The following is a 27,730-nucleotide window of genomic DNA, read 5'->3' on the forward strand; positions in this document are numbered from 1 at the left end:
AAGAATGGAGAAATGCAAACATCGCTTCTATCTTCAAAAAAGACAAGACAGAGGGCTTGGGGAACTGCAGGCCAGTCAGCCTCACCTCTGTCCTGGGGAACGTGATGGAACAGCTCATCCTGTAAACCACTTCCAGACACAGGAATAGCAAGAAAATCATCAGGAGTGGTCATGAGCATGGATTCACCAGGGGGAAGTCACGCTTGACCAACCTGATAAGCTTCTACAATAAAACAACCAGAATGAGGAGAGCAGTGGATATTGCCTTCCTGGACTTCAGTAAGACCTTTGACACTGTCCCCAACACAATCCTCATAAACAATCAGCTGTGGCATGGGTTGGATGGGCAAGCCCAGAGTGTAGTGAGTATTAAAACTCTTCCATAAAGTGGTCGTCTTCTACACTACATAAAAACAGATATTGGCTGCAGCAATAATTGGAGTCACACTAAAGCACAGACTCAGGTTTCTTGATGATTTCCTTTCCAAGTCATACTGGAAAATGGAATCTGACATACTGTATACATAAAACAATATGTGGCTCTGATATTTAAAAGATGCCTTCTGTTTCCTTCAGTTTTTCACTACAGTGAAAAAACTTCTCAACATAGAAATTGTGCTGATAGTTGCTGTAGTTAGCTAATGGAATGACCTAGCACAATCTTAGGACAGAAATGACATTCTTTTCAGGAGAAAAAGAAGACACCAGAAAAGAAAAGCAACCACAATGTCAAGGATGGTGGATGACCAAGGTACAGAACTACTAGACATTCCAACTTCCCTGAAACAATGAAAAATAAACAATTCTTCAGTTTGGAGAAAGGTCTTTAATCTTGCTGAGTTTAAATAGACTTAAAAAAAAAAAAAAAGATCAGATGACTGTATTGAAAAACACTCCAAACTTTTCATTTTCTCCTCTTTCTTTTCTCAGGTATTTAAGGAAGCACCAGCTGCTTCTTCAGATCGTTCAGATGATGAAACATTCAAGAACTTGCTCCTCCTGCTCTCAATAGCACATGGTTCTTAATACCAGTAGAGAACACTTTCACAATCTAGATGCTTCCTGCATTGCCAGAGCTGTTCTGCCATACAAACTGTACCACTCAACATGGTGCATACACATTATACTAAACTGTTTAGTATACGAGGCGTATACCATCCCCATTCACACTGCCTTTTCAGTCCTCATTCCCTTTTTCGTCCTGAGTTTCTTCAGCTTTACAAGTACACTTCTCCGATATGATCCTGGCCAGTCATGTTCAAATTTACACAGTAAGCTGACGCTTGCCCCCACTGAAAAACTCAGGCACTGCTTTCTACTGAACTGTCCTCCACCCCACTTTCCTTTTTAATATAGTGCAATAATTTTGCTCTGAGGAATGGATCAGATCACAGGATTCATGGCTCAACAAACTGCTAGCAGTACTACAGCCTTAGTCTGTTTCTCCATATTTGCTTGAGTATCAGAGAAAAACAGAATGAACAGAATCATAGGAAAGTTTAGATTGGAAAGGACCTCTGGAGACCATCTGGTCCAACCTTCTGTTGAAAACAGGGCCTTATATTATCCAGGGACCTGTCAAGCAGAGTCCTTTAAAAAAAGATAAAAACAAACAAACAGCCCACTGCGCAATAGCTGGGAGAGAGGAGTAAGAAATGAGAGAAGCAGCCCTCCAGCCCCCAGGCTCAATGCAGAAGGAGGGCAGGAGGTGCTCCAGGCACCAGAGCTGAGATTCCCCCGCAGCCCAGGAGAGGCCTGTGGAGGAGCAGGCTGTTCCACTGCGGGCCACAGAAGACCACATCAGAGTAGACATACACACTGAATCCCACAGAAGACCCCGCTGCACTGCAGGCTTCTGGCAGAAACTCCAGCTCACAGCAGAGCAGGTTTTCTGGCAGGAACCATGACTCATGGGGTACCCAAGCTGGAGTAGTATCTTCTGGAAGGGCCATACCCATGTTGGAGCAGATCTTGAAGAAGAGCAGTCCATGGTAAGGGCCACGCTGTAGCAGCTCCTAAAGGACTGTATCCCATGGAGGGATCCCATCCTACAGCAGGGGATTAGTGTGAGAAGGAAGTAGCAGCAGAGACAAAGTGTTACAGACTGATCACAACCCCCACATCTCTGCACTGCTCAGGGTTGTGGTAGAAGAGCTGGAGCGAAGCTCAAACTAGGAAGGGTCAGAAGGCAGGAGTTCTTTATTTTCATCTTTCTCACCAACTTACTCTATTATTAATAGGCAATAAATTATGTTAATCTCCAACATGCCAAGTCTATTTTGTTCATGACAGTGATTGGTGAGTGATCTCCCCACCCTTATCTCGACCCACAACCTTTTAAAACTTGTTTTTCTCCTCTATCCTGTAGGGGAGGGGGAACAAGATGTAATGTGCACACTTGGGAAAAATAATATATACATATATAAATTACTTAATTAGGTGGGTGGGCATCAAGAAATTGCAAGATATTTATCTGATTGATTAAGAATCTAACTAGGTGGGGGATCATCACTGAAATAAATAAACTGATCTTTGTGATTTTAGGAATAGGTAAGACAGTTTTCAAATTTGCTATGGCATATTATCTAAGTGCAGATGGAAGCAGAAGAAAAACAGGATGTTTGTTCTACAGATTCTTTTATTTAATCAGTTTGATATTCACAAGATAATCTAGAGTCTTTATTCCTGAGACCAAGATGTATTTAATTTCTGCAAACACTTAAACCTCACATTTGTACCACACCGTAGTATCAATTTGAACCTAGAGTTTACAGAATAAACTACATAAATGTAAAACTAGCACCAAAGGTGGTGAAGGGTCTGCACGCAAGTCTTACGAGGAGTGGCTGAAGGAACTGGGATTGCTTACTCTGGAGGAGGCTCAGGGGAGACTTCATCACTCTCTACAACTCCCTGAAAGGAGGGTGTGGCGAGGTGGGAGCCTGTCTTCTCCCAGGTAACCGTTGAATCAACAAGAGGTAATGACCTCCAGTCGTGCAAGGGGAGGTTCAGGCTGGATATTAGGAAAAATGTCTTCTCAGAAAGAGTGGTGAGGCATTGGAACGAGCTGCTGAGGGAGGTAGTAGAGTCACAATCCCTGGATGGTGTTCAAGAAATATGTACACGTGGCACCCAGGGACATGGTTAGTGGGCATGGTGTGACGGGGTTGAAGGCTGGCCTGCGTGATCTTAAGACATCTTATCCAACCTTAATGATGCAATGATTCTATTATTCCCTGCTAACGAACTTTAAAGAATATTACATCTTATGAGTATAATATGACTAATCTTTCAAAATCCGTCTTCTACATATTAACAAAAAAAAGTTGAGTTCCATATTATTTTAAAAATACCTGATACCCTGGCAATTTCAAAAAGAGTGAGAAGAAAGTACTAAGTGATACTGGAATAGTCCAGTGTCAAATCTGGAAAATAAATGATTTTGAACATATATACATGCTTTTTTTTGCAAAAACAATTTACATTGAAATATATAAATATATGATATAGCATCTATTCCACTTAAATGACAACTGAATTTTGTTCATTTGTTATGTAAAGATCAGGCCAAAAATCTGCTTTGCATTTTCCCTGTCAGTAAAAATCCAGAACACACATAAATGATTGATTTTAAAAAGACGTAGGAGAGTGAAGAAAGAGTAAGTCCTATCTGAGAAAACGTTTCAGAAATAGTAGAAAAATACAGGGCTGTCTCTCCATTTTTCAACCTGTTCAAAATAAAATGAAGCAAGTTGCCTTTGTAGGAAAGTAAAAAGCCACTAAAATTGAGATCTATGTACATCATGCTATTAATAGTCCTACAGACAGCAGTATTTAGCAATACGGAAATCTTCAGACTGGCTTAAGTTTACACTGCCACAAACACCAGATCAATCCTAAAAGAGCTTGGTAATACAACATTCACTCAGCAAGGCTAGTAACTCTCCTGCCATACCTTATGTTAGCAAAACCATGATATGCCTTCTCAAAAATACCAAGAAGAACAGATGACCAAATGTCCTCAGTACAGTTTTTAAACAGTTTTACAATCTTCAAATTGTTTTGGTCAGATACAAACTAACTTATATGGCGTTCTATAGCCAAAACAATTAAAACCGAAAGCTAAAGCTACTATTATTAGCTTACTGATCAGCCAATGCCCCAAAAAAGAATAAAAACAGAATCCAAACTGCCCTGAATTGCAAGAAAGAAACAGGTCAGTAATCACAGAATCACAGAATTGTAGGGGTTGGAAGGGACCTCCAAAGACCATTGAGTCCAATTCCCAAGAATCAGGAATGGCATGTGGGCCTACTGACAATGAGAAACGTACTAGCTAGCAAAATGAGCAACTGAAGTATCAATGGATCAATCTACTTAATGTAAAACACAGAGTAGCTATAAATTGTGCAAGCTAATGAACTGTATGGAATGAGTGCGTATTGAGGCTCTTGAGCTGCCAATCCTTTTGGTGTAGGACAGGATTCAATGATCTCGACGTCCCTTCCAACCCCTGCAATTCCGTGATCTCTAAAGGAAACCAAAGTAAAATGATACTGAGAAAACATTTCCTCTGCAACAGATGCCCAAGATGTTTATTAATACAAACTAAGCCTTATGCAGACATTTAGAAACTGAGAACAGAGGACAAATAATTATCTAGATAAATGCCTAATTTAGAAGAACCAGACAGAAAATTATCAGGGCATGGTTTTTAAATCCATTAGCTCACACAGCTTTAGTGTTCACTGGAAACTGGATTTGCATTCTGTGACCTCTCTCCCTCTTGTCATTATCTGGCGATTCTCTCAGTGATACATATATTTAATATCTATTCTTGTTTTTCAACCAGTGATGATGTATTTTATCTTGGCATACCTCAGAAATGCAGCACTAGCCTTAAAAGGTCAAAAAAAATTGAGGTTGCCTCCTTTGTATCATTCAACGTTTCCCAAACGGTAAAAATGGAAATGTGATAAAGAAACAGCGTAATTCAATAATGCATATTATTTTTCTCTGCAGCTAGGATCTTTAAGTCCTTGTAACATTAGCAAAACTGCCAAGGGTTCAACTGCAGTAATCCTTGGGCCCAGCAGTGATCAAACTTTTAGCAAGCTGCCCTCACAGTCAGCGAAAGAAAACAAGGAATCATAATTGATTAGATAGCTCTACTCCCAAAAGTGCACAGGAACAACAGTAATTTTGGTATGTTATGGCCCAGACAAAAAATCATGCAGTTAAGGCAATTTTGTCAGAATAGGAGGAACTCTTATTCCTTTCAATACTGAGCAGATTATGATGCATCACACCAAAATTAAACCCGAAGTTGCCAAATCCAAATAAACCCCAAAATGGGCTCTCTTTATAATTATAACGGCAGTATGGTTGTGGAACACAACTACAGATGTGAAAACAAACAAGTGAAACATGCTTACATCTCTTTAAAGGTGACAGACATTTAAGAACGTGACATGATTCAATTGAGTTTTCACTCATAAAAATACCCAAACAACAAACCACACAACAAGAACCTCAACACGTTATTAGCACAATGGCACGCAGATATAAAAATCACATTTTCCTAACAGGTCATAGCCTTACACTGCTGTAACACTACCAAAGCCTTCTGACTGCAAAATTTAGGATGCAGCACAGAAGTCTGCCTTAGAATATGGATCTCAAAGCCAGATGGAATAAACATTCCATAATGTCCATAATAAACAGTACATAATAATTTTTCACCCTTAGAACATCCCCATTTCTTTGTATATGGTTATCCTCCCTCTTCTCTCCTTCAAAATAAGCAAGTATTATGGTTTTAAATTTGGGAATCAATTTCTACCATACAACAGTGAAAGTAACCATGTAAGAATATGCATTAAATAAAACTTATAAAGCCAAATGCCAACAGTTAGAAGACTGTCTGGCCTATCTGACAGCTAAAAAACAGCATGTTTTTCTGTTTGGTCTTCCCACAGAGAAGAGAGAGCAGTCAGCTGACCTGCAGTACCCCTCTCTCCTATCAACACACGCATGGGTCCACACCAGACACTGTAGGAGCTGTCTCTTATTCAGCCTGTAAGTTATACAAGAAAAGATGCAAGAGGAAGATGGATGTATTGTAATGTAGCAAGAACACAGCATGTCCTACATATCTGTCTTCTAAAAATTTACTGTCACTATTCTACATTTTGCTGCCACTTCCTATTTTAATGAAAATGGTTTTATGCTGGCGTACAAAAAGTCATCATAAAGGACTGACAGAATTTTAAGAAGAAACAATTTACCCTAAAAGAGAAGATTCAGTCACAAATTCCTTTTACTGTTTATCAAGCATAAGTGCTTAACCAGTAAGCAGAGTGTTTTCACAAACATGATGTAATTCTGCGTTAAAACAGTGTTACAAATTTGAATGAAAATAGAAGAATAATAAAATTTCTATATAACATGCTCTTTATTGGTGTGTTTACGATGGCTGTTTTTTTCCCATTTTCAAACAGAACAAGAACAAAGAAATTCCTCCCTGTTTACTTATTGAAAGGGATAAGACCACTATGATGCTTTAGTTCAATATGGATATGAGCTAGCTATTTCAATGCTGTTGTAAATCTAAAATTGAAGAACTTTCACGTGTATAAATTCTGACATCCTCAACCAATTAAAAAAAAAAAGCATTTAATGAAATTCCTTGTTTAATTTCTTCATCTCAAACAATGCATCTATATATTTACAGTTGTATCATTAGATAATAATTTGGCAATTGTCTATTCTAGCAAAAGATTAGATGCTGATTGCTATAATAACAATAAAATCAAAACCAATTAAAACTTGTCTCAGAGTAAATTGAAGTACTGCGAGAAGGACAAACACTCAAATCTGTCTTCATACTTCTTTCTAGTTCAAGAAATCCTAATTGCAAACTTTGGAAAGCAGAAATTAGAGAAGCATTACAAGTTCAGAAGCTTGTCCAAACATGACTTACCCACACGTGACCTAAGGCAAATTAACTCTTGCTGCAAAATTTCTGTCAAAGAGTCATTTATTTACTGCAAGGGTTAAAATAATTTCACATGCATTACCTCTCTAGACAAATGACATCCAGTTACTTCCACTAACACATTTATAACACAGTATGCATTTTCCCAAACAATTTAAGCATTAATCTTAAAATAATCTAAAGAAAAACAATCTTCTTCAACAGCAAGTAAATTAAATTGTGATTTAAACCTACTACAATAACCTGCTGGATTACAAAAACAAAAAACAAAAACAACAAAAAAAAAAAAACCAAAAAAAAAACTTACTTAAGGAAATCTTACTCTTCTGCTATCACTACATTATCTATTTCAATATCTAAATGAAGTACAAAACATGATAAAATGTTGCAAAGCTGAGGAACTTGTGTAGAACTATCTCCATTTGCAATGATATAAAATAAGTTTTTTGCATGGCCTGGCCTCACCTTCTAAGTAGTAGTTTCACTTTTCAGATTTTGATAACACAGACAAAGTAATATGGAAACAGGCATCTTTGGTACTAATCATAAAACAGAAATAAATAGCACAGATTTAGAGGTGACAAGATGTTTATGCGCACTGGTCTTAATGTGTATATACTAGCAGACAATTACTGAGCATATTTCTTAAAACTTGCAGTTGCAAGATATTCTCTTGTGTATTTACAATGCACATTTTGTTCGCTGGTTGAATAATAAAGGAGTATAAGAATTAGAATATTGGGCACCTCCAGATTCTGTAGAATAACATCACAGGATGGACTGTTCTGTCCCTAAACAAGCATATTTTAAAAAAATACTGTAATTTACTTTGTACATATGGAACTCCTTGTCCCTGTTGCGGTTCCAGAGATTTTTGCATATCTGTGCAAGTCATTATGCTCAGTTATACAATGTGCTTAATAACTGCAGAACAACAGCACCACCAAGTGGACATATAGGACAAAACACTAGTGAACTCAAAGGTATCCTATATTCACAGCACAGCAATAGAAACAAATTTTGTCTTGTCAGAATTACCAGGAACTTTCTCAGGAAGTATTTTAGGTGAGAAAAACTACTAGCATTAGTTCATAATACAAAGACTATAATTACAAATTCTGTCCTTAATGTGGAGTATTTTCCGGCTCACTTCCCCACCACATACTATTAATAAATTTGCATTGTTACCACATTCCTTTTCCAAAAATGTGCATTGTAAGTCCAACAAGAAAACTGTATATTCATAAACAAAACCTATTTAAAATTTGGTAGATGGTATTTTTAAACTTAATTAACAAATGTTTATGTAAAGTCGCATAATGTGGAAAATGCAAGGCCAGGCACGGCCACATTCTTGACAGTTACTTCCTGCATGTAATGACAAGCACAGAAGTTCCTTCCTTTCATTACCATAAGGTAGAACATATGTACTCCATACAAGATGTTGACAGCTGAATTACTTCTGAAGAGTAGGCTAACTATGGAACTTCAGAAATTGGAAATGAAAGCAGCAATTTTGGAATGATGTGTTTCATACTCTATACTCTCTGAAGCTTGCCACCAGGAATTCAGACTGTGGTCACAGTGACTTCCGCAATAGCACCATTTTCTGTTAACACATACCTAAATCTCTGTGAAAATACAGAGATGGGTAAAATAGCATTAGAAAGTATGCATGTTCAGGAATCACATCAGTCTGCATCTGTCACTAGCTTGTTTCAGACTGGCCATCCAGATACATAGCTTTTCAGTATGACTTATTACAAAAACATCAATTTAATTTCATCACTGAAGTCTTTGGAATTACTAGCATCTCCAGAATAACCATTATTTTTCTCTTTATGGGTAAAAACACTGAAATCTGTTTGTATTGGATCTCTGTTGTTTTGTCTCAGCAGCTGATGTTCCCAAATCCACACAGCTGCTGACTGCAGCTGTTCAATATGATGCAGAACCATTTGCTCTGCGGTAGGAGTTCAGGACCACAGCCATCAGCAATACTAGGAAATGCTGGCAGGAGCCTCTCTCGATACTGAAGAAGTTATGAAGTGAACATTGTATTCAAAGGCCTTCCGAGCATCTTACCTATCCCACTTGGGGTAGGAGGTGGAAGTGAGCGCGTGGGTCAGGGCACAGCTGCCAGCCAGTGTCAACCCATCACAGTCTTTTTGTCACAGTCTGGGGCCTAAGAGCTCAAGGTAACACAATAATTGATTGGAGAGTGCTAGATAGAATTAATGGTTTTAATACCCGTTTAGCTTTTACTTCCTGTTTCTGGCTACAGCACTGACTTTTTTGTTTTCAGTACTGGTTTGTGCACCTACTTGCTCCATGGCATGCTCCTGCTCTTGCTGTACATCAAATTTCATGACATGTTAATGGCTAAATTCAGCACCTGCAGTCTGCTGTGCTGTTTAATCACTTTGTTTTGTTTTGCCTGGGAAAGCCATGATAAAAGCACTGCGCTCAAGCATAATGTGGTATTTGGGCCCTGCCTTATTCCAGTCCCTTCAGAGGTGTATGTGCACTGGTGCAGCCTTATCAACAGCCCACAGTTTCTAGCAGGAAATATCCAGCTCCTCTGGTGGGGGGGGTCCTCTACAGGCTATAGAGGGGACACACATTCCAGCATGGTTCTGGAGCCTTTCTACATCTGGGACAGCGCTACCTGATGACCATTGTTTTTTTGAGTTAATCTATAAGCAGACAGAATTGAGTCAGATCATTTTGCTTTGAACTGTAATAAAGTTTCTGTGTATATTCACTAAACGTACCATTCCAAAAATTTAATGCTGACAATAATCAACAAAAAAGTGTACTGCATTCAGAAAGATATGAAGTTAGGGTTTGAATTTTTATCTTACTACATAAAAATATTTTGTAGCATGATATGCTGGACAAACTGAAGATTATGAACAGAGATTTTTTTGAGAATTCAGCTGTGTTACTGGTTGATTGATTGATGAGGATTCTCAAAGTCTGAAAAGTGCCAGTATATCCTAAATCCCAGTACACTTCCTTCTCGCCAGTCATGCATCACTGATCATTTGTGAACAAAATGACCTTTGTGAAAGTGCATTTAAAAATATCCTTTAATACAATTCCTATTTATGCTTTTGGCCCCGAAGTTCACTAAGAATCATGATAGCTTAAAGCTTCATAGAAGTAAATAAACCAACAGCTGATGTTCATGAAGTGTAGCTCCATACCAGGGACACCTCTCACACACCCTGATGATTCCCTCTCACTGAGGCTTACTGCATACACATAGTGAATGTCAGTATGCAGCATTCCTGGGGCTGGTGCTGATGCATAACATGTCCGCATTTATGTAGATGGGAAATAACATTCAAAGCTACAGGCTGTTAAGCTCTCAGGGAATTGGATCCCATTGCCCCAACTCTGAAACCTGTCCCTGCTTCTACCTGCCTAAGGGTCAGCAAACCAGTAATTAAAATATCTGCAGGTGGCAATCCTGTCAGCATCACAGCAGGATTCATGACCTTATTCTTCCAGGGTTCTGGTTTTTAAACTGGAAATATATTCCCATCTGGTTTAACAGGAAACCCTAAGCAAACAGTGAAGAGTGTGTAACAATAAATAAAAAGCAAATACACGATACGTGCACACACACTCTTCTGATAACACTAAATTGCTAGGACACAGATTGATTCTTTGGGAAACTTTGGTGTCTTCAGCACTTAAACATTACAGAATCTGCTTTGGTTGCAGTAACACATTACCTGGTAAATTAGTCTTCATTATATCAATGCCAACTTGAAGCTCAGGCTCAGCTGCAAGAACTGCATAATCTCCTTGATGAGAGACATTGAAGTTGTAATTTGAACGTACACTAAATACGCTATTTGCCAGGAAAGGTTTTCCTTTTGATGTCCTTTGCAAGTGTATTTCATTCCAAGGTACGCACAGCTTTTCTGCAATTAATTTCCGCATCAGCAGGCGACCGGCCTGTGAAATAAAATGGAATCAGACAGAACTATTATGAGATGTACAACACATCTGTAGTTCCTAAAACACCACCTGCCTAAAAAACTGTATTTTCATTACTGCCAAGAGAATGTTTGTGCCAGATCATTTAGGTATTCCCCTTTATAAAAGCCCTTGTCAAGTAAAATTAACCAAAAACCAAAAGCATTTCACCAGAGCTGGGTATGCAATACACGTATCACTATTAGCACAGAGATTAACAGGGTCAATAAAAAGCAGACCAAGCCTTGAAGGTTGACATAAAATTGGTCCTTCTCTATCTTATCTACTTCAGATACTTTGCTGCACTGATGAATACTCTTTTTATGCAGCAAAACACTCGAAAGCCTTCTTTTATGAACAGTCATCCAGTGACTCAGCCAATACATGAAATACTGACCAGCTGGAAGTGCCGGGTAACTGCTTACAGACTCATTAGCAAAAGACCACTACTATCACATTGCTCTGTAGGATTTATATCCTGAATGGATCACGCAAAAGTCTCTGAACGAAACCGCTTTATTCTCTTACGCGGCGCCCTGCTGCCCTCACACACAACCTCATGGAGTGAGTCGGCCCTGCCTCCTCACCGACATCACAACGTAACGCCGGCACCAGGACGCGCTCCCAGCACTGAGGGCCGTTAAGCTGCAGCAGAGCAGCCCTGCGCGCCCCGCCCGCGGGCCCAGCCCTGAGGGAGCCGCTCAGCCCCTCCACCGTGCCCCCGCCCTCCCGTGGGTGTACCAAGGCGGCTTTGGCATCGCGGGCATAGACAAAGCGGCCGATGCGCTCCTTCTCCTCGGGCTGCACCAGCCGCGCCGCCAGCAGCCACTCCTCACGCCGGGGTCGCCAGGCGGCGCAAGGGAAAGCCCAGCGCACGCCGCCCATAGCCCCGCAGCCGGGCCCGCCGCGACCGCCCACCGGGTGGGCGGGCAGCAGGGCAGGACGAGCTGTGGATAAGCGACAGCCAATCCGCTGTCAGAGCGGCGTCTGAGTGACAGGAGAATGCGCCAGGTGTCGGCCTATCAGAAGAAAGGCGGTGCCTTGCGGCTGAGCTGCGCCCGCGGTGACGTCAGAGACGCACCCGCTCGGCGTGATGGGCGGGCTTTCACGAGGATTGACAGCCCGCGAAGCCATTCCGAGTACAAAAGCCGGGAGAGTGACGCCGGAAGGAGCCAATCTTCTGGCGTCGCTATTGCGCGGGGGTGGGCCAGACTGGTCGGTGAGCTGCTGGTGTTGGCTGCAGGTGGGTACGCGCCGTTCGGAGGGGAGAGCGAACGGGGGAATAGCTTTTCACCGGGTGTGGAGGGACAGCAGCGCTGACGGCCTCCACATCCCGAGGCCGAGCGGTCGGGCTGCGAGAAGAAAAAAACAGCTCTGAGCACCCCGCCCTACCAGCTTCAGTCCTTCCTTAGAATGAAGGGAGGTGCCGCGGGGCGCATGTGCGGGGGGATGCGCATGCTCAGAACGGCGCTGAGGCTGCTCCCGGCCCCCGCGGGCGGGGCGCTGTGAGGGCGGGTGTAACGCTGCGGTGCGGAGGTGGTGGCTGTCCCGTGTGGTCTGTTATCCTCCTTTGATTCGACTGTGTGAAGTCCATGGCCAAATAAAAGCGTCTCCAATCCCCTAGTACCTCGCTTGGTGGGCTGTCGGCACGGGACGCCCTCAGTTTTAGGTCACCTGAATGTCAGCAGGAGGCAGTCAGTTTGTCCGCTCCTTAGATGCGAAGTTGTAATTGAATATAGGTTGCTTGATGCAAAATATTTCAAATCCTGAAGTAATGTTCGGGGAAGAAAGCGTTCCAGGAAGGAATCAGTAGCGCAATTAATTTATTTTCCAAAAAAACTATTCCCGTTATTCTTGATTACTTAAGCACAGGGTGTCATGCATACTCCTCTGTGTGTTACCCGCACAGACATCAGTGAGCAGCAGAGGAGGATTTAGTACAGCTGCAGAATGCAGGAAAATGCTGATCAACTGTATCGATTTGTAGCTGAGCCTTGCATTTCAAGTCGGGTATTCTGCACGCTCAGAGGAGAAAGTTGTGGCCTTACTGGTACTTAGTTAATCATTTGTCGTAGTTATATCTTACCCAGTTCCAGAAATCTAAGGTTTGATAAATAAGTTTGACCTGGATGTGCTTTCTCCTTACAGAGATGTAAGTGTATCAGTACTTTTAACTAGCTTGTTTGTTGAAAAAAAAATTAAAAACAAGCATGGGCCCTTTTAACTCAGAGGATTCTATGATTACACATAATTATACATAATTTCTGGGGGGTGGAACTAGATGATCTTTGAGGTCCTTTACAGCCCAAGCCATTCTGTGATTCTGTAAGCGCGAACTGAAGTTTGAGATGCACTACAAGGTGAATAATATAAAGCTGCATTTTGATTATAAAGAGGCTGTGATTATAAGTATACTAAAACATCCTATAAGTATGCTCTATATCGCATGTGTGTTTTGAAAAAAGCCTTTTTAAATCACATACAGAAATTAAGAGGCTATAAAACGCAGTAAAAACAGTGATTTTCTCTTCCAGAATTTGCAGTTATGATATTTGCCAGAATTAGAAGTACAACACAGCATTTTAACTCCTATTTTTTTTTTCTCCTGAAAATGAAAATTATAATTCTTGAACTTCTTTACCTAAACAAAAAATACAGCTTTGGAATAAATCCCAGGAAGTTTGAGTCTTTCTAACTGATATTGTTTTTTTATTTTCATTAAAGATCACTGCTTGCAGAGAGGGAACCTTCCACTTTGGGATTGCCTCCAGGAATCAGTGCGATTTCACTGCTTCCTGCTGGTACCATGCTGTTCCTTTTTGTGCTTTTTTTTTTTTTCCTTTTTTTTTTCTTTTCATGCTATTTTTTTCAATCACTTCTAAAGAATTAAAGCTTTAAAGTCTCCGTGTCACCTTTTCTTCTTATAACACTGTCTCGATATCTATTATTGATAAATGCCACCTTTGTGCATTAAACGTCTCAGAATGTCACATGCATCTTTTTGATTGTCTGAAAATGATTGACTGAGTGTTCATTTTCTGTGAAGTTCAGTTATTTATGAAAAAGCTGTGAGACAGAGTTGCACTGAATTTTCCAGACAGGAAACTGGAATTCTGTTACTGTTTGAGATCTTAGCTAGTGAGTTGGTAAAGTGGAGAAAAGCAAAACAAACTATAAAAATGCAAGGCTTTCTACATAACATTTATACTTAATTTACATTTCAGTTCTCTCTTGCCAGTATAGTAAGCACTTAAAAGGGTCACTGAATCCTTTAGATATCTGTTCCACTCATATTCATCTTGCTGAGTATTAAATTAGGAGCTGTTAAATTACATGTGCAGTGGTAAGCAGTGCCTTTAAAAATTGTCAGTAAACACTATCTCTCCCTTTGAATAGATCAGGAGCGAAAATAACAAATCATCTTAGTAAGTGCATAAAATATGTCAAATATCAAAAGTAAATTTTAAAATATTATTTTAACATTGAACTTGACATGCTGAACCTCTCAAAAAATTATAGCATTCTAATTGTTACTATACTAAAGCAGATGTCTCATAAGAGACAGTATTTTTTGAAGACTTACACTCTCTTTACAGTTGAATTTTGTGTTAAAAAATGACAACCTCCCCGCAAAAACGTATACGATTCCTTTCTTTTCATTGTATTAATTCTTTCTTCCTATTTATACGAAGTATGCTGTAAAGTACCAGCACTTATGATTCTACTGGTTTAAAACCCTGCTGTCAAGTAAGACATACCAACCAAGCAGGGAGCAGGTTAAGCAACAGAAGTAATGCTCTCTTCAATCATAATCTATTTCTCATGAGATACCTCATAAGAACTATTAAGAATCAATATTCTTTTTTTCTTTTTTTTTTTTAAGAGTGCTGTACAGAGAGTGCTATAGCACAGTAATAGTGTGCTTTGAGATAAAACTGATAAAGATTGTTTTACGAATGTTTGTAGTACTAAAGTACCAAATAAAGATTGGATTTAGACTGTTTTTGCAAGATGCATCAGTAGAAGATAGAATATCTACAAAGAGAGTGTTATTTATACTGTGAGTGCATACATGGCTGCAGTGGGTGTCCACTGTACTGGGAACAGTCTCAGGCATCTCCTCAATTGCAGAAGGTTCAGCCATGTTTATTGTCAGGTAGGCATGTTTTTTCTAACTTGCATATGCATGATACTTATGTATGCTGAATACTCTCACAAAACAACAAGCTGTTACAGAATTGGCTATATTTTTTTTAAAAAAATTATTATAAAATGATCAAAATAGTTTGGTGTTAGTCTCCACCGGCGTTACAGTGTACCATGTCCTCATCTGAGCATTTGCACTCATTCTTTTTACACATGCCTTTTCCCCTCCCTTGTTTAATAAGCTTTCCTTTTTTACTCGCTTAGAGTAGCACACCTTAAACCATTCTCATCTTCATTAGCGCAAACTATAACTATTTTATATGTTAATCACAGCATCTAAGGCTAATTGTGCTGCTGGTTAGTATTTATAAATAGATGAGTGTGTTCTGATGAGTACTCTGGTGACAACCACAGCAGACACCGCCCAAACAAAAGTTTGTCCCTGCTCAAAGCTCACTCAGCAGTTCTGTTTGCTTTGTCATCTCAAGCCTGATGAAATGGATGCCAATGCAAATTGAAGGAGTTGTACTGCAGTGGTTATGATTATTAATGTGCGGCTGTCAAGGTATTTTGAAACTGGCTGTCTTGGATGTTTTGGACTCCTGGGTAAGTTTAATGGTATGCTTTATTTATGGTCTCTTAATGTAACGTCTAGGATTCAAAAAATATCCAGAGTATAAAGTTGATACTCTGAAGGGCAGCTGGACTTATCAAAGGAAAAGTATAAATAGATAAATTACACATTTCAGTTTCTCCCATATACAGAACTACAGATAACATCTAAGAAGGATTGTGGTTGGTGCCAAATAGTAGAAAGTTTTTATAACAGTGTTTACATCTTACAACTGTCTTTTGAAAAGAAAATATTACCGTTGGAGAATTGCAGGGGTTGGAAGAGCATGGAACTTCCTGTGTTCCAGTTTTTCGTCATTGCTCCTTGACCTATCACTACACACCACTGAAAAGAGTCTGGGCTCATCTAATTGTTTCCTGCACTTTAGATATTTATAAACACCAATCAGATCCCATCTCAGTCTTCCCTGAACAGACCCAGGTTACTCAGTCTTTACTCATACAGGAGATGCTCCAAACCCTGTATCATTTTTTTCGTCCTCCACTGGACTCTTTCTAGGAGATTCCTGATTTTTTTGAACTGAGGAGCCCAGAACTGGACATAGTATTCCAAATGTGGCCTCCCCAGGGCAGAGTAGAAGGGGAGGATCACCTCCCTCAACCTGCTGGCCACGCTGTTTTTAATGCACCCCAGGATATCATTGGCCTTGGCTGCAAGGGCATACTGCTGGCTCATGGCCAACTTGTTGTCCGCCAGGACCTCTAGGTCCTTCTCTGCAGAGCTTCTGTTTAGCAGGTCATCCCCTAATCTGTACTGATGCATTTCTCCCCACGTGCAGGACTCTACACTTGATTTTTTTTTTGAACCTCATCAGGTTTCTCTCTGTCCAAATCTCCAGACTGTCCAGGTCCTGCTGAATTGCAGCACAGTCTTCTGGCATGTCTGCCACTCCTCCCCATTTTGTATCATCAGCAAACTTACTGAGGGTGGACTCTATCTCTTCATCCATGTCATTAATGAAGATGTTGAACGAGATCAGACCCAGCACTGACTCCTGGGAAACACCGCTAGTTCTAGGGCTCCAGGTGGACTCTGTTTCATTGATCACAACTGTCTGAGCTCTGCCAGTCAGCCAGTTCTCAACCAGCTCACTGTACACTTATCTATCCCACACTTTCTAAGCTTCATTACAAGGATGCTGTGGGAGACAGTGTCAGATGCTTCGCTGAAGTCAAGGTACACAACATACACTGCTCTCCCCTCATCAACCCAACCAGTGATGACATCGTAGAAGGCTACCAGGTTGGTCAAGCACTATTTCCTCTTGGTGAATCGCTGTTGACTAATAAGCTTCTCATCTAATTGCTTGGAGGTGGCATCCAGAACAAGTTGTTCCATCAGCTTTCCAGGGACTGAGGTCAGGCCCTTTTTCCACATTTCTTGGACCTTCTTCTTCCCTTTAAGTTTATCCATTAGCTCTTTTTAGTGCAGGTATTTACCTTATCAGTAGGAGAAGGTCTGGAGCACTTGGAACAATCACCCACCTGAACCGAGGTCTCCTTTCTTACCAGTTCTATCTGGACAGATGCATCTAACATCTGGGATTTCGCTGAAGAGGCACTGGTTTTAGCCCTCAGGTGAGTGCTCACCACCATACTGGAGCTTCCCCAGCTGTGAACCTCCAAGCTAACTGCCCCAACAAAACATTGCTTCCAGCAGAGCTGAGGCACCCTTCCTGCTGAAACACCCTGCACAAACTGCCCATGCATCAGTGAAGTAAAAGAATTCCTCTAGGAGTACAGTGAGTGTTTTTGCAGCTATTTGCTGAGTTTTCAAGCATTAAGGAGAGTCAAGCATTTTCTTGTAGCTTTTTACCAATAGATGAGGTACTACTAATAGGAATGCGTGCCCATAGTATGGGCTTATCACACTTCTCAGTGTGGATACCTAACATCTGGGTCACCTGGCTCATTGTTTTCTAGACTGCTTCATTCCTTTTCCTCTTGGGAACAGGGCACATTAAAACAGAGGGGATCTTGTGAAAAGCAGAACTAATGAGGTCTGGATCCTTTTTATTGGACTTTGTGATGAACCATGTAATGCTCTCTCGAGGTGTTTCCTTAGTTCATCCACAGTAATGACTGCAGTTACCTTATCATGCCCAGCCTTCTTTTGATCAACTGCTAGCTGCTTTGGTTTGCTTTGTGGCCAGACACAGACAGGCCATTTCTTGCCAGTTAACTGTCTGGTGTGCAGAATGCCCTGTCCTCAACTGGAGGTCTGAAGAGATAGCCTTGAAAGGTATGTCTGTCTCCTTGATGATATATCATGTGGGGTTGACCCTAATAACTTTGAAGTTTCATTAAATGTCATTGCAGTGGCCAGTTGGCCAGTTATTTGATGAGACCTTCCATTACCTGAAGAGGGCCTACAGGAAAGCTGGGGAGGGACTTTTTGTAAGGGCAGGTAGTGACAGGAGCAGGGGAAATGGCTTTAAACTGGAAGAGGGTAGATTTAGCTAGATATTAGGAAGAAATTCTTTACTGTGAAGGTGGTGAGACACTGGAACAGGTTGCCAAGAGACATTGTGGATGCCCCCTCCCTGGAAGCATTGAAGGCCAGGTTGGATGGGGCTGTGAGCAACCTGGTCTAGAGGGAGGTGTCCCTGCCTACAGCAGGGGGGTTGGAACTAGATGATCTGAAAGGTCCCTTCCAACCCAAACCATTCTATGAGTCTATGACTTTCAAGCAAGAAAAACTTTAAGGTTTTTTTTTCTTTTTTTTTCTTTTTTTTTCTTTTTTTTCTTTTTTTTTCTTTTTTTTTCTTTTTTCTTTTTTTTCTCTTTTTTCACTTTTTTTTTCTTTTTTTTTCTTTTTTTCTTTTTTTTTCTTTTTTTTTCTTTTTTTTCTTTTTTTTTCTTTTTTTTTCTTTTTTTTTCTTTTTTTTTCTTTCTTTTTTTTCTTTCTTTTTTTTTTTTTAAAAAAAGCCAGGCTAATTCTTAAAAGCTATACACAAAACTATGAATTTGGAAAGAAAAATTAAATTTGCTTTGACAAGGCGGAGCAAGAGTGAAAGGAATAACTGTACAGTAAGAATAGCAGACCGTCAGCTGTGAGCACATGGAGCCCACGAGCACAAACCTACACAGCAACCCTCGGCTCCCATATGTCAGGACATCATCAGTGAGAAGACCATATGGCAGATAGCTGAATTATTCCTGTAGCTGTGATGTGTCCCCCCCTGTTTCTTTCTTCAGGGTGCTGTGAATCTTGCCATTCTTATGACCAGTTGTGCATCTATCGAAATGTAGGCATTCATCAGTGAAAGATGTGAAAACCTTCAGTATGTGAGCAGAGAAGCATTGTCAAGTGTTGAGGTACCTTCTGTTTCCTCATATCAGAGAACACATTTCATCTCACAGCAGGCAATACCCAGACACATACTAGTATTAGAGGTCAGATGTGTAACAATACAGGAGATGCTGGAAGGCTGGTTATGTGATGAGTGCCAAGCCAGTTGTGTGACAGAAAAGGGCTTGAGTATACAGAGCTTTTGTGTGCCTTGAGAAGAGACTGTATGGCACACAGCCTTATGTTAAGAAATAAAAGGAGATCCTAAGTCTCATGAACCATCTAATGCAGTTTGGTTCTTGGTTAATCTATATAAAGGTAGACTTCGTAACTGGAATCCCGTGGAAGTAAATAGAACAAAAATGAGGAGGCTCATTGCCCAGTTTTCCTGAGCTACAGATGTATGCAACATATGCTTGTGCCATCTATGTTTTTACCCTGCTGTCAGTAACTCAATCAAATATTTATAAATGTAACTATTGATTAATTCATATGGCCTTGTAGGAGAATGCATTAAATAATTATAAATACCTGGTGGCCCTGTTTTAACATGCCAACTTTTAGCTATCTTGTTCAAGTATTTTGTAGGGCTCTTAAAATCATGAACATATCCATCAAACTGGTAAATTGGTACAAAAGCTATCAAATAGGGTGGGAATTAGCTACAGGGAAGATGAGAATTGATTGATTGATTGATTTTCAATGGAGAGGAGGGAAGAGTAAATTAGGCTAAACAACAGCACAGTATTCATTAGTATCTTAATGTCAGACAAAAACAGTAGTGGTACATTGCTAAAATTTGCTTTTAATACAAGATAAGGAGACATTGCTATAACGGATTAGGATTTAGAATACAGTGGATGACCACTGGATGAGTAGTGAAGCACTGATGAGAATTTAACCATCATGCTGTACAATAAATCTAACAACAGTGAAAGAAAGATGAACTCAAACTGGACTGCATGAAGAGAAAAGTGCAAGAAATAATAAGAAAAACAAATTCGGACTCATAAATGGCCTTAGAAGGTCTGACAATTGTTTAATTAATCCTAACAAAAGCTGAGATAGGATATCATCACTTGAGAGTTATGAGTGAATAAACATCACAAAGGAAAATTAAGTCAAATGACAATTTTGTCAGAAGATCACATGAATGTAAACATTAATAAATTGAATGTGCACTTGGATGCTTGTGATCTTGGCATCGATACTATTGGAATAGTCTTTCAGTGCAAACATTGGTGGTGAAAGAAAACTGAAAATATACTGCCATTACGAAAGTAATTATGTGATACCTTTGCCCGCAGAGATGGACCTGATGACATTAGATGTTTCTGTGTTCCTTATACAAAGATGGATATTACTGAAACTGGTAATTTTACCTACAGAAAGCAAATAGTAGGTCAGAGCATGCTATAGAAATTACATGTAAAAGGAGGGACATGTCTACTATCTATTATCAATTCCAGAAATCTGTGAAAAGGTTTACATTTCCTTCCTAAAAAAAAACTTTTGCTTTATGTAATGCTAAATAAACCTAGAAATTCACTTAAGTTTCATTCAGATGTGGACAACAAGTTTTACTGAAGCAGATTTAGTCTTTTGAGGAACAGAATTGAAGGTCATAAGGAAAGGGTATTCTAGAGCATTCTGACATACTAAAGAAAACTTAATGATTACAGAAGTTGGGGGTTTATGAGACCATACATTAACAGAGTAAATGGTGATCTTGTTCTTCTGTACTTTCCTAGTTCCTCAGATTTAAAATTGGAAGAGTGAATATGTGAGATAGTCTGGCCATGGGAATGAGAAGATGCTTGCTTCAGGGGTGCCAGTGCTGGGATCAAGATGAATGGATCTCTTCTATTCCAGGAGACATGGAGGTCTCCTTGTGGGTGGAACTACCTGACTAGATAAAATTATAGCTCAGTCTGCTCTGAAAATACCTCCCATGAAGAAGGTTGCCTGATGGTTAAGTTTGCTCTGAGTGTATCACCTGATCAGATAAGCCTTTTCACAAAATTAAAAAAACAAAATCATTATTATTCTGGACTACACATTTGGCTTGGACTTTTTTTCCCCCTTTCTTTGTTGATTCAAGTGGGCCATTTTCTGTTGCAAATATGATTGGAATTGTGGAAGCAGAGTCCTGTAATCCAAATTTGTTTATGCTTTAAAATAGGGAAGTTTGACTCAAATTTCCAGAAAGGTCAGCTTATGCATCTGTAGCAGTATGGATTGCTCTTAGGATCGGTGTAAATAAAATATATTTGAAGTTTCATAATGCCATCAAGGTTAAATAAGGTATTTTTAATGTAAAAAAAAATTGCAAAGCCCAACTTAACTGCACAAACAATTCACTTCAGTATAGGGCTTTTCACTAGAAAAACTTTCTACTGAAAGGGAGATTGCCACCATATTAAGTTTGAATCAGTTCTGAGCCCAGTTAATTTGCGCCAGTGTAAATGAAGCTCACAGTGTGCAGCATAATCCCTAGGCAAAGGCAAGAGTAGAGGTTGCAAGGTAAAAATCAGTATCAGTTGACATAAACAGAGTTGCACTGTAATAGAATGATAGAATCATTAAGTTTGGAAAAGACCACTAAGATCATCTAGTCCAACCATCAACTCATCCCCACCATGTCCACTAAACCCTGTCACTCAGTGCTACATCTCCACTTTTCTTGAACACCTCCATGGGCTGTGACTCCACCACCTCCCTGGGCAGCCTGTGCCAGTGCCTCACCATTCTTTCTGAGAAGAAATTTTTCCTAATATCCAGCCTGTCACCAAACTGTCTCTAAATGACCCCATCTGGCAAATCCTAACAATCCTGTGATTAGGCCAGACTGCTGGTGTTTGCGTTGCACTATTTTAGTCTGGAGTGCCTAATGATAATCCACTTAGCAAGTAACCATGAGCTTCTATCTCCCTTGCACAGCAAGATTTGGGAAGTCCATTGAGTTTGGGGGTTTGTAATATGTAGATAAACCTTGTGGAATCTAAAAATATATAATAAACCTTTCCTTTTCCATCTTCATTTTAAATCAAATTATAAGAAATTGAGGTTTTTGGAGGGTAAGCCTAGCAACAATCTGTCTGAAATGACTATTAAAATATGTAACATGCTCCCTGGCGTGCTTCCTGTGGACTCTATTGAAAAAATTCCTGCAGGTGGGTACTATGTGTAGGCATGCTCTTTGCTACATGTCAGATACATTACTTTTCAAAGTATGTCTGTATGACTTGCAAACCAATTTCCATGCTAGGATTTTTGGTTTATGGCATACTGATTAAAAAAAAAAAAAGACCATAAAATCAATTACTTATTTTTCCATTTCAGGTTCATGAATAGATTGAAGAAAATATGGCCAATCAACGAGATTACATTTGCAGACCTATTTGCAATGGAATTTCTGTTCCTGAAAGTAAAATTAATTCCTTAGTGGCTGAAGGTCATGGACAACAAATTCTAAAAGTACTACAAAAGTTCAGAGAACAAAATATATTTTTTGACTTTAAAATTATTGTGAAAGATGAAGTCATTCCTTGTCATCGCTGTGTACTGGCAGCTTGCAGTGATTTTTTCAGGTAAATATAATTTTGGCATGAGTTGGCAGGAAATGCATTGGAAATTCTTCGGAAGGGAGGGAAATAATATTATTACAAAAATTAAAAGATAAATCATCACAACTTTTGTATGTTTGCAGAGTTTTCACTGAAGCGGTCAAACACTGTAATACAGATAGTAAATAATTGCATTGTTAGATTTCCAAAGTGACCTGAGGAGCCTGTGAGTTTGAGATTCAAACAGCAGTCTGTGCATTTCACTGGGACTTTTCACTGGGACAAAGATGTTAAACACTTCTGCACGACCCTTCTGTTCAGCAGAACTGACACAAATTGTGTATCTTCGAGATTTGACTTTGCGTGGAACAGTCTGTGTACTTTGACACATTTATATTGTGAAGCATAACATTGATTCCAGATACATTTTGCATTGAACAATTGTGGATAAATTGTTCATGGCTTTGGAGTTGGGTTGGATTTTGTTATAATAAGATGAGTAATCAGAATAGCACGGTTTGTCTTCAGAGTTACTTAAGCAGATATCTAGTATTTTTTCCAAACGACAAATTTCAGCCTTTCAGCATGAAAGAAAACTGTGATCTTCGTTCTGATACTTAAAGCTATACATTTCTAAGGGACAGATTAGTCCCATATAGAATTTATGACAAACCTTGCTAACATTTTCCTTAGTAAGGCTGAGATGTGCAAACCCAAACTGAAAACCTGTTTCTAAATATATTTTTTACTGAAACACAAAACTAAGATGCTCTAACAATGAAAAACTGGGGTCCTGAAAATGAGTTAGTGAACTTAATTCAGTTGCCTGTATGTAAGGGATACATTATTCTCAAATGGCCTAGAACATCCCACAGTCTGCAGAAGTCTGCCACATATGACGCAGGACATAGCGAGACACGTGTCTTTAGGACTACTGACTAAAGAAGAAATGCAGATGAGATATTTCTTCACTGTAGCAGCAGATCTGGCTTTGCTTTAACATACAGTACTGCTTGGCTCCATAGAGACACTGATAGAAAGGAATATTAGCATGAAATGGCTTCCAGTGGTAATTTTTAGAGCTGGAGTAGTGTTTTCACTACCAATAGGCTTTTTGGATTAAAATTTGCCAGAAGAGTTTGTGTATAACAGTTCTTAACAGCAGCCATAGAATTTGTAAATAGTCCTGCAATGCAAGGCCTACCTATTACCTTCAGGGAATAAAAAGTACCTGTGTCCACTAGATAAAAAGCTTTTCATCTAAAAGATTATCTTTCTTTCCTTTGGACTTCTCTTAGTTTGGGTTTCATTCTGTATACCCAAGATTCAGTAACATTTTGCTCCCTACTTGTTAGCTTTTGGATTCAAAGCCTTTTCCTAACTCCACTTTTTCTTCTAGTATTGCTCAGTTGCTATTGCTTGTAAGTGAAGCTTTATTTCCTAGGCACCCAGTACCCTTTCCATTTTACTCTGCAGCCTAGAGATTTGTATCATAGCTTCAAAAGACTGAGTCATTTATTATCTAAAAAGGTTTGGGGACGTAAGTTTCTTTTTGTAATTTTACCTTCTTGTTCAGGAGGTGAGTTTCTGCTTTATTTGATGTTCACTTTCCAAAGAATATGCTGTACACAGTGGTTTCTATTTTCTTCTTTGGCTTCATAAAAGTATGGGATTTTGAATATCACATACTATCCAGATACTAATTGTGTAAGAGAGCTATGATATAAAACTCATTTTTTTTTTTAAATAGGAACTACCTATGATTTATTATTAATCCAAATTATATACCCAGTATTTGGAATCATATGTGTAAATCTTTCTCTACTATCGTCTATTGTCAAATCCGGGACCCTGATGGTATGCTCCAGGAGGGTGAGGGCAAATGACATGGCAGAATGGTTCTCTTGCCAGATTGCAATACCTTAATTATTTTATTTCAGAATGTTAGATTGTGTGCAGTCGTTAAAAGTTAAGACATAGTTATTATGTATTTAGTAATAAAGTACTCGAAGTTGCAATAAAATTTAGACAGATCTACTGATCAATAATGTTTGTTTCACAATTTCAACAACTGTCGGTAGTCAGTCACAATCTGTTTTTTGTGCAGGACATTTTATCATCAAATACTTTGTCAAAACCTCATTTTTTATGACATCTGCCTGTATAAATCTGTCTGTCAGCTCTAAAGCAAAAATGAAAGCTGCTCCTCATATTTTTTCTCCTCTCATCACTCACCCATTTTCATTCCTGAGGAATGTACCCATCATGCACCCTGCCAGTTGTTCCAACGTGCAGTTTGGAAGGCCTTTTTCCTCTTAATTTTCTGTATTCATCCACAGTGCCTGACCTAAATCATGTTGGTTTTTTGCTATATATTTTTTAAATCAGCCTTTCTCAAACTGTTGAAACTGACGCTGCCCCTAACAACTTCCGCTCCCACTGAGCGTTGTAGATTTCATCTCTCTTTGAAAATCCATAGAAAACATAGCTGCTATCATTTTTGAGCCATCGCTTTGAGTATGCTATCACTAATCTTTTTTTTCTGATAGCATATCAAGTCAATGTATTCTTATTTTTGCTAACCTTCACATTTTAGATCTATACAGCCATCCCACCTTATTATACCCCCCAATTATCTCTTCCTTCTCACATCAGTATTGCCTCCTGTTTGCTAGATCCTTAATTTCTGTGTATATCTTCTATATTTTATTCACAGAGCCCTGTTTGAAGTTAATATGAAAGAACGAGATGATGGCAATGTTACTATTAGTAATCTATCACCCAAGGCAGTGAAAGCTTTTCTTGATTACGCTTACACAGGAAAAACAGAGATAACAAATGATAACGTGGAAATGCTCTTCCAGCTGTCATCATTCCTTCAAGTTTCACTCCTTTCCAAAGCTTGCAGTGACTTTCTCATAAAAAGTATCGATCTTGTCAATTGCTTACAGTTGCTTTCTCTGTCGGAAAGTTATGGTTCTGTCCGCTTATTTGATCATGCACTAGATTTTGTACAGCACCACTTCTCCCTGCTACTAAGATCAAGTGACTTTTTGGAGATGAATTTCGAGATATTACAAAAATGTCTTGAAGCTGACGAACTAAATGTCCCTGAGGAAGAATCAGTGTTGAATGCTGTTCTTCAGTGGACCAAACATAATGTAGAAACGCGACAGAAGTATCTGCCCAATTTGATCAAAAAAGTGAGGCTACACCAGTTACCTGAAAAGACTTTGCAAGACTTTCTGCATTCGGAAGAATATTTACTTAAAAGTGCTAATTGTTCAGTAATAATCAGTGATGCAGTTAAAAGTGTGCAAGACTTTAGCGGACTATTTCCAGATGCACGCCCTTCAACAACAGAAAAATACATATTTGTTCATAAAACTGATGAAGACGGAGAAAACAGGCATACATTTTGTTACAACATCAAAACAGATAAATGGAAAGAACTACCACATACACACATGATTGATCTTCCAGGGTCAAGCTTATCTAGCTACGGAGAAAAAATATTTATAACTGGAGGATGCAAAGGGAATTGTTACAGGACGGTCAGGCTTCATATTGCTGAACCGTTTCATGATGCCACGGACCAAACCTGGTGCTACTGTCCAGTCCGCAATGAATTCTCCATAGTGTCAGCTATGAGAAAACCAAGGACAATGCACACATCTGTTGTCACCTTAAACCAGTTGTTTGTCATAGGTGGAAAGACCAGAGGAGCTCAAGAAACCCGAAGTCTTTTGGATGTAGAATCATATAATCCTCTTTCCAAAGACTGGAAATCTGTAAGCCAATTACCAAGAGGTATCTACTATCCAGAAGCAAGTGCATGTCAGAATATAATTTACGTCCTTGGCTCAGAAGTAGAAATTACAGATGCCTTTAATCCGTCTCTTGACTGTTTCTTTAAGTATAACGCTATGACTGATCAGTGGTCGGAGCTCGTAGCAGAATTTGGGCAGTTTTTCCACGCAACTCTAATCAAAGCTGTTCCAGTGAACTGCACATTGTACATATGTGATCTCTCCACCTACAAAGTCTACAGCTTTTGCCCAGAAACCTGTGTTTGGAAAGGGGAAGGATCTTTTGAATGTGCTGGATTCAATGCAGGGGCAGTTGGGACAGAAGACAAAATTTATATATTAGGCGGTGATTATGCTCCAGAAGAAATCACAGATGAAGTTCAAGTCTACCACAGTAACAGGTCTGAGTGGGAAGAAGTTTCCCCAATGCCAAGAGCCTTAACTGAATTTTACTGTCAGGTCATTCAGTTTAATAAGTATAGGGACCCCTGGTCATCTGTAATGACAATTTGCTCTGGAGAATTTTGAAATTCCTGATTCAAAATAATCTATTTAAATGCACAAGTTTTAGAACAGATTTTTCAGTATTAGTTTGCAGAAAAATATGTACTATTTTTGTTTTAAATCTTCAGTTTAAATTGTCTGCTATAGAAATGTTTTCGAAAGGGTCTATAAAATTCCCATTCATCCTAGTCATTATATATTAAGAATTACTTAGTTTTATATACAAATCTTCTCTGTAATTGTCTGAATAATTTTCAAAATACTACTTTAAAAAAAAAAAGTAATGGGGAATTTATTTTGTAATATGTGCCATTATTTCTGTAATAATCACAGTTGACCCAGGAGATAAATTGCTGAGTGAGAAAACCGATAGCGATACTGTTTTCCCTATGTAACTGAAGTGTAAAGAAATCTACATTCATGATGTTTCCCTTTTTTTTCCCTTTTTTTTTGGTATTCACAAACCTGTTAGAGGACTTCATTGTCAGTTTTATCTTATTAGAATGACCTGGGCAAGGGGAAAAGCCAAAGTGACCTTCACAGCATTAAAACCAGGTGTCTAATTGAAGAGACTGAAAATTCCCATCATCTTACATCAGCTCTTCAGTTTGACCAGTTTTGTTCCATCCTTGTGCCTTAGTAGTAGCTGTACTTTCTGTTTTCATCCCGTCGCTGTGGCTTTGATAACATTTTGCAGGGTGAGCAAGATTTCTACAGGGTGGATGATTCACGTGGGAACTTTGCGGCACAGATGGTCACCTCAATCACTGCAAGAAAACACACTTCAGGATGT

General features: G+C 39.2%; 2 protein-coding genes across 12 annotated transcripts in view; one reads left to right on the forward strand and one right to left on the reverse strand.

Moving 5' to 3' along the window:
* AASDHPPT (aminoadipate-semialdehyde dehydrogenase-phosphopantetheinyl transferase) overlaps window positions 1–11,911 on the reverse strand; it is a 37,992-nt gene extending 26,081 nt beyond the window's left edge. For all 6 annotated transcript variants that reach the window (XR_002433340.1, XM_021380557.1, XM_021380573.1 and 3 more), the window contains exons 1-2: window positions 11,729–11,911; window positions 10,741–10,966 (exon numbers count right to left, since the gene is read on the reverse strand). Coding sequence is in view for 5 of the 6 variants with exons in the window: in XM_021380557.1 (XP_021236232.1) it covers window positions 10,741–10,966; window positions 11,729–11,872 (370 nt within the window). In the remaining variant the exon portion in view is untranslated. The remainder of the gene's footprint in view (window positions 1–10,740; window positions 10,967–11,728) is intronic.
* On the forward strand, window positions 12,094–27,458 carry KBTBD3 (kelch repeat and BTB domain containing 3). Of its 6 annotated transcripts, none has more exons than XM_021380612.1 (4): window positions 12,127–12,230; window positions 17,194–17,344; window positions 22,401–22,648; window positions 25,341–27,458. In XM_021380612.1, exons 3-4 carry the CDS (start codon window positions 22,425–22,427, stop codon window positions 26,959–26,961), a joined length of 1,845 nt encoding a protein of 614 aa, XP_021236287.1. In that variant the 5' UTR covers window positions 12,127–12,230; window positions 17,194–17,344; window positions 22,401–22,424; the 3' UTR covers window positions 26,962–27,458. The 6 variants fall into 6 exon arrangements, with proteins under 6 accessions (XP_021236306.1, XP_021236287.1, XP_021236300.1 ...); XM_021380625.1 differs by having other exon boundaries at window positions 12,141–12,230; window positions 17,279–17,344; XM_021380602.1 differs by having other exon boundaries at window positions 12,142–12,230; window positions 16,606–17,344.

This window comes from Numida meleagris, chromosome 1, assembly GCF_002078875.1.
Source record: "Numida meleagris isolate 19003 breed g44 Domestic line chromosome 1, NumMel1.0, whole genome shotgun sequence".
In the NCBI taxonomy this organism is placed as follows: domain Eukaryota; kingdom Metazoa; phylum Chordata; class Aves; order Galliformes; family Numididae; genus Numida; species Numida meleagris.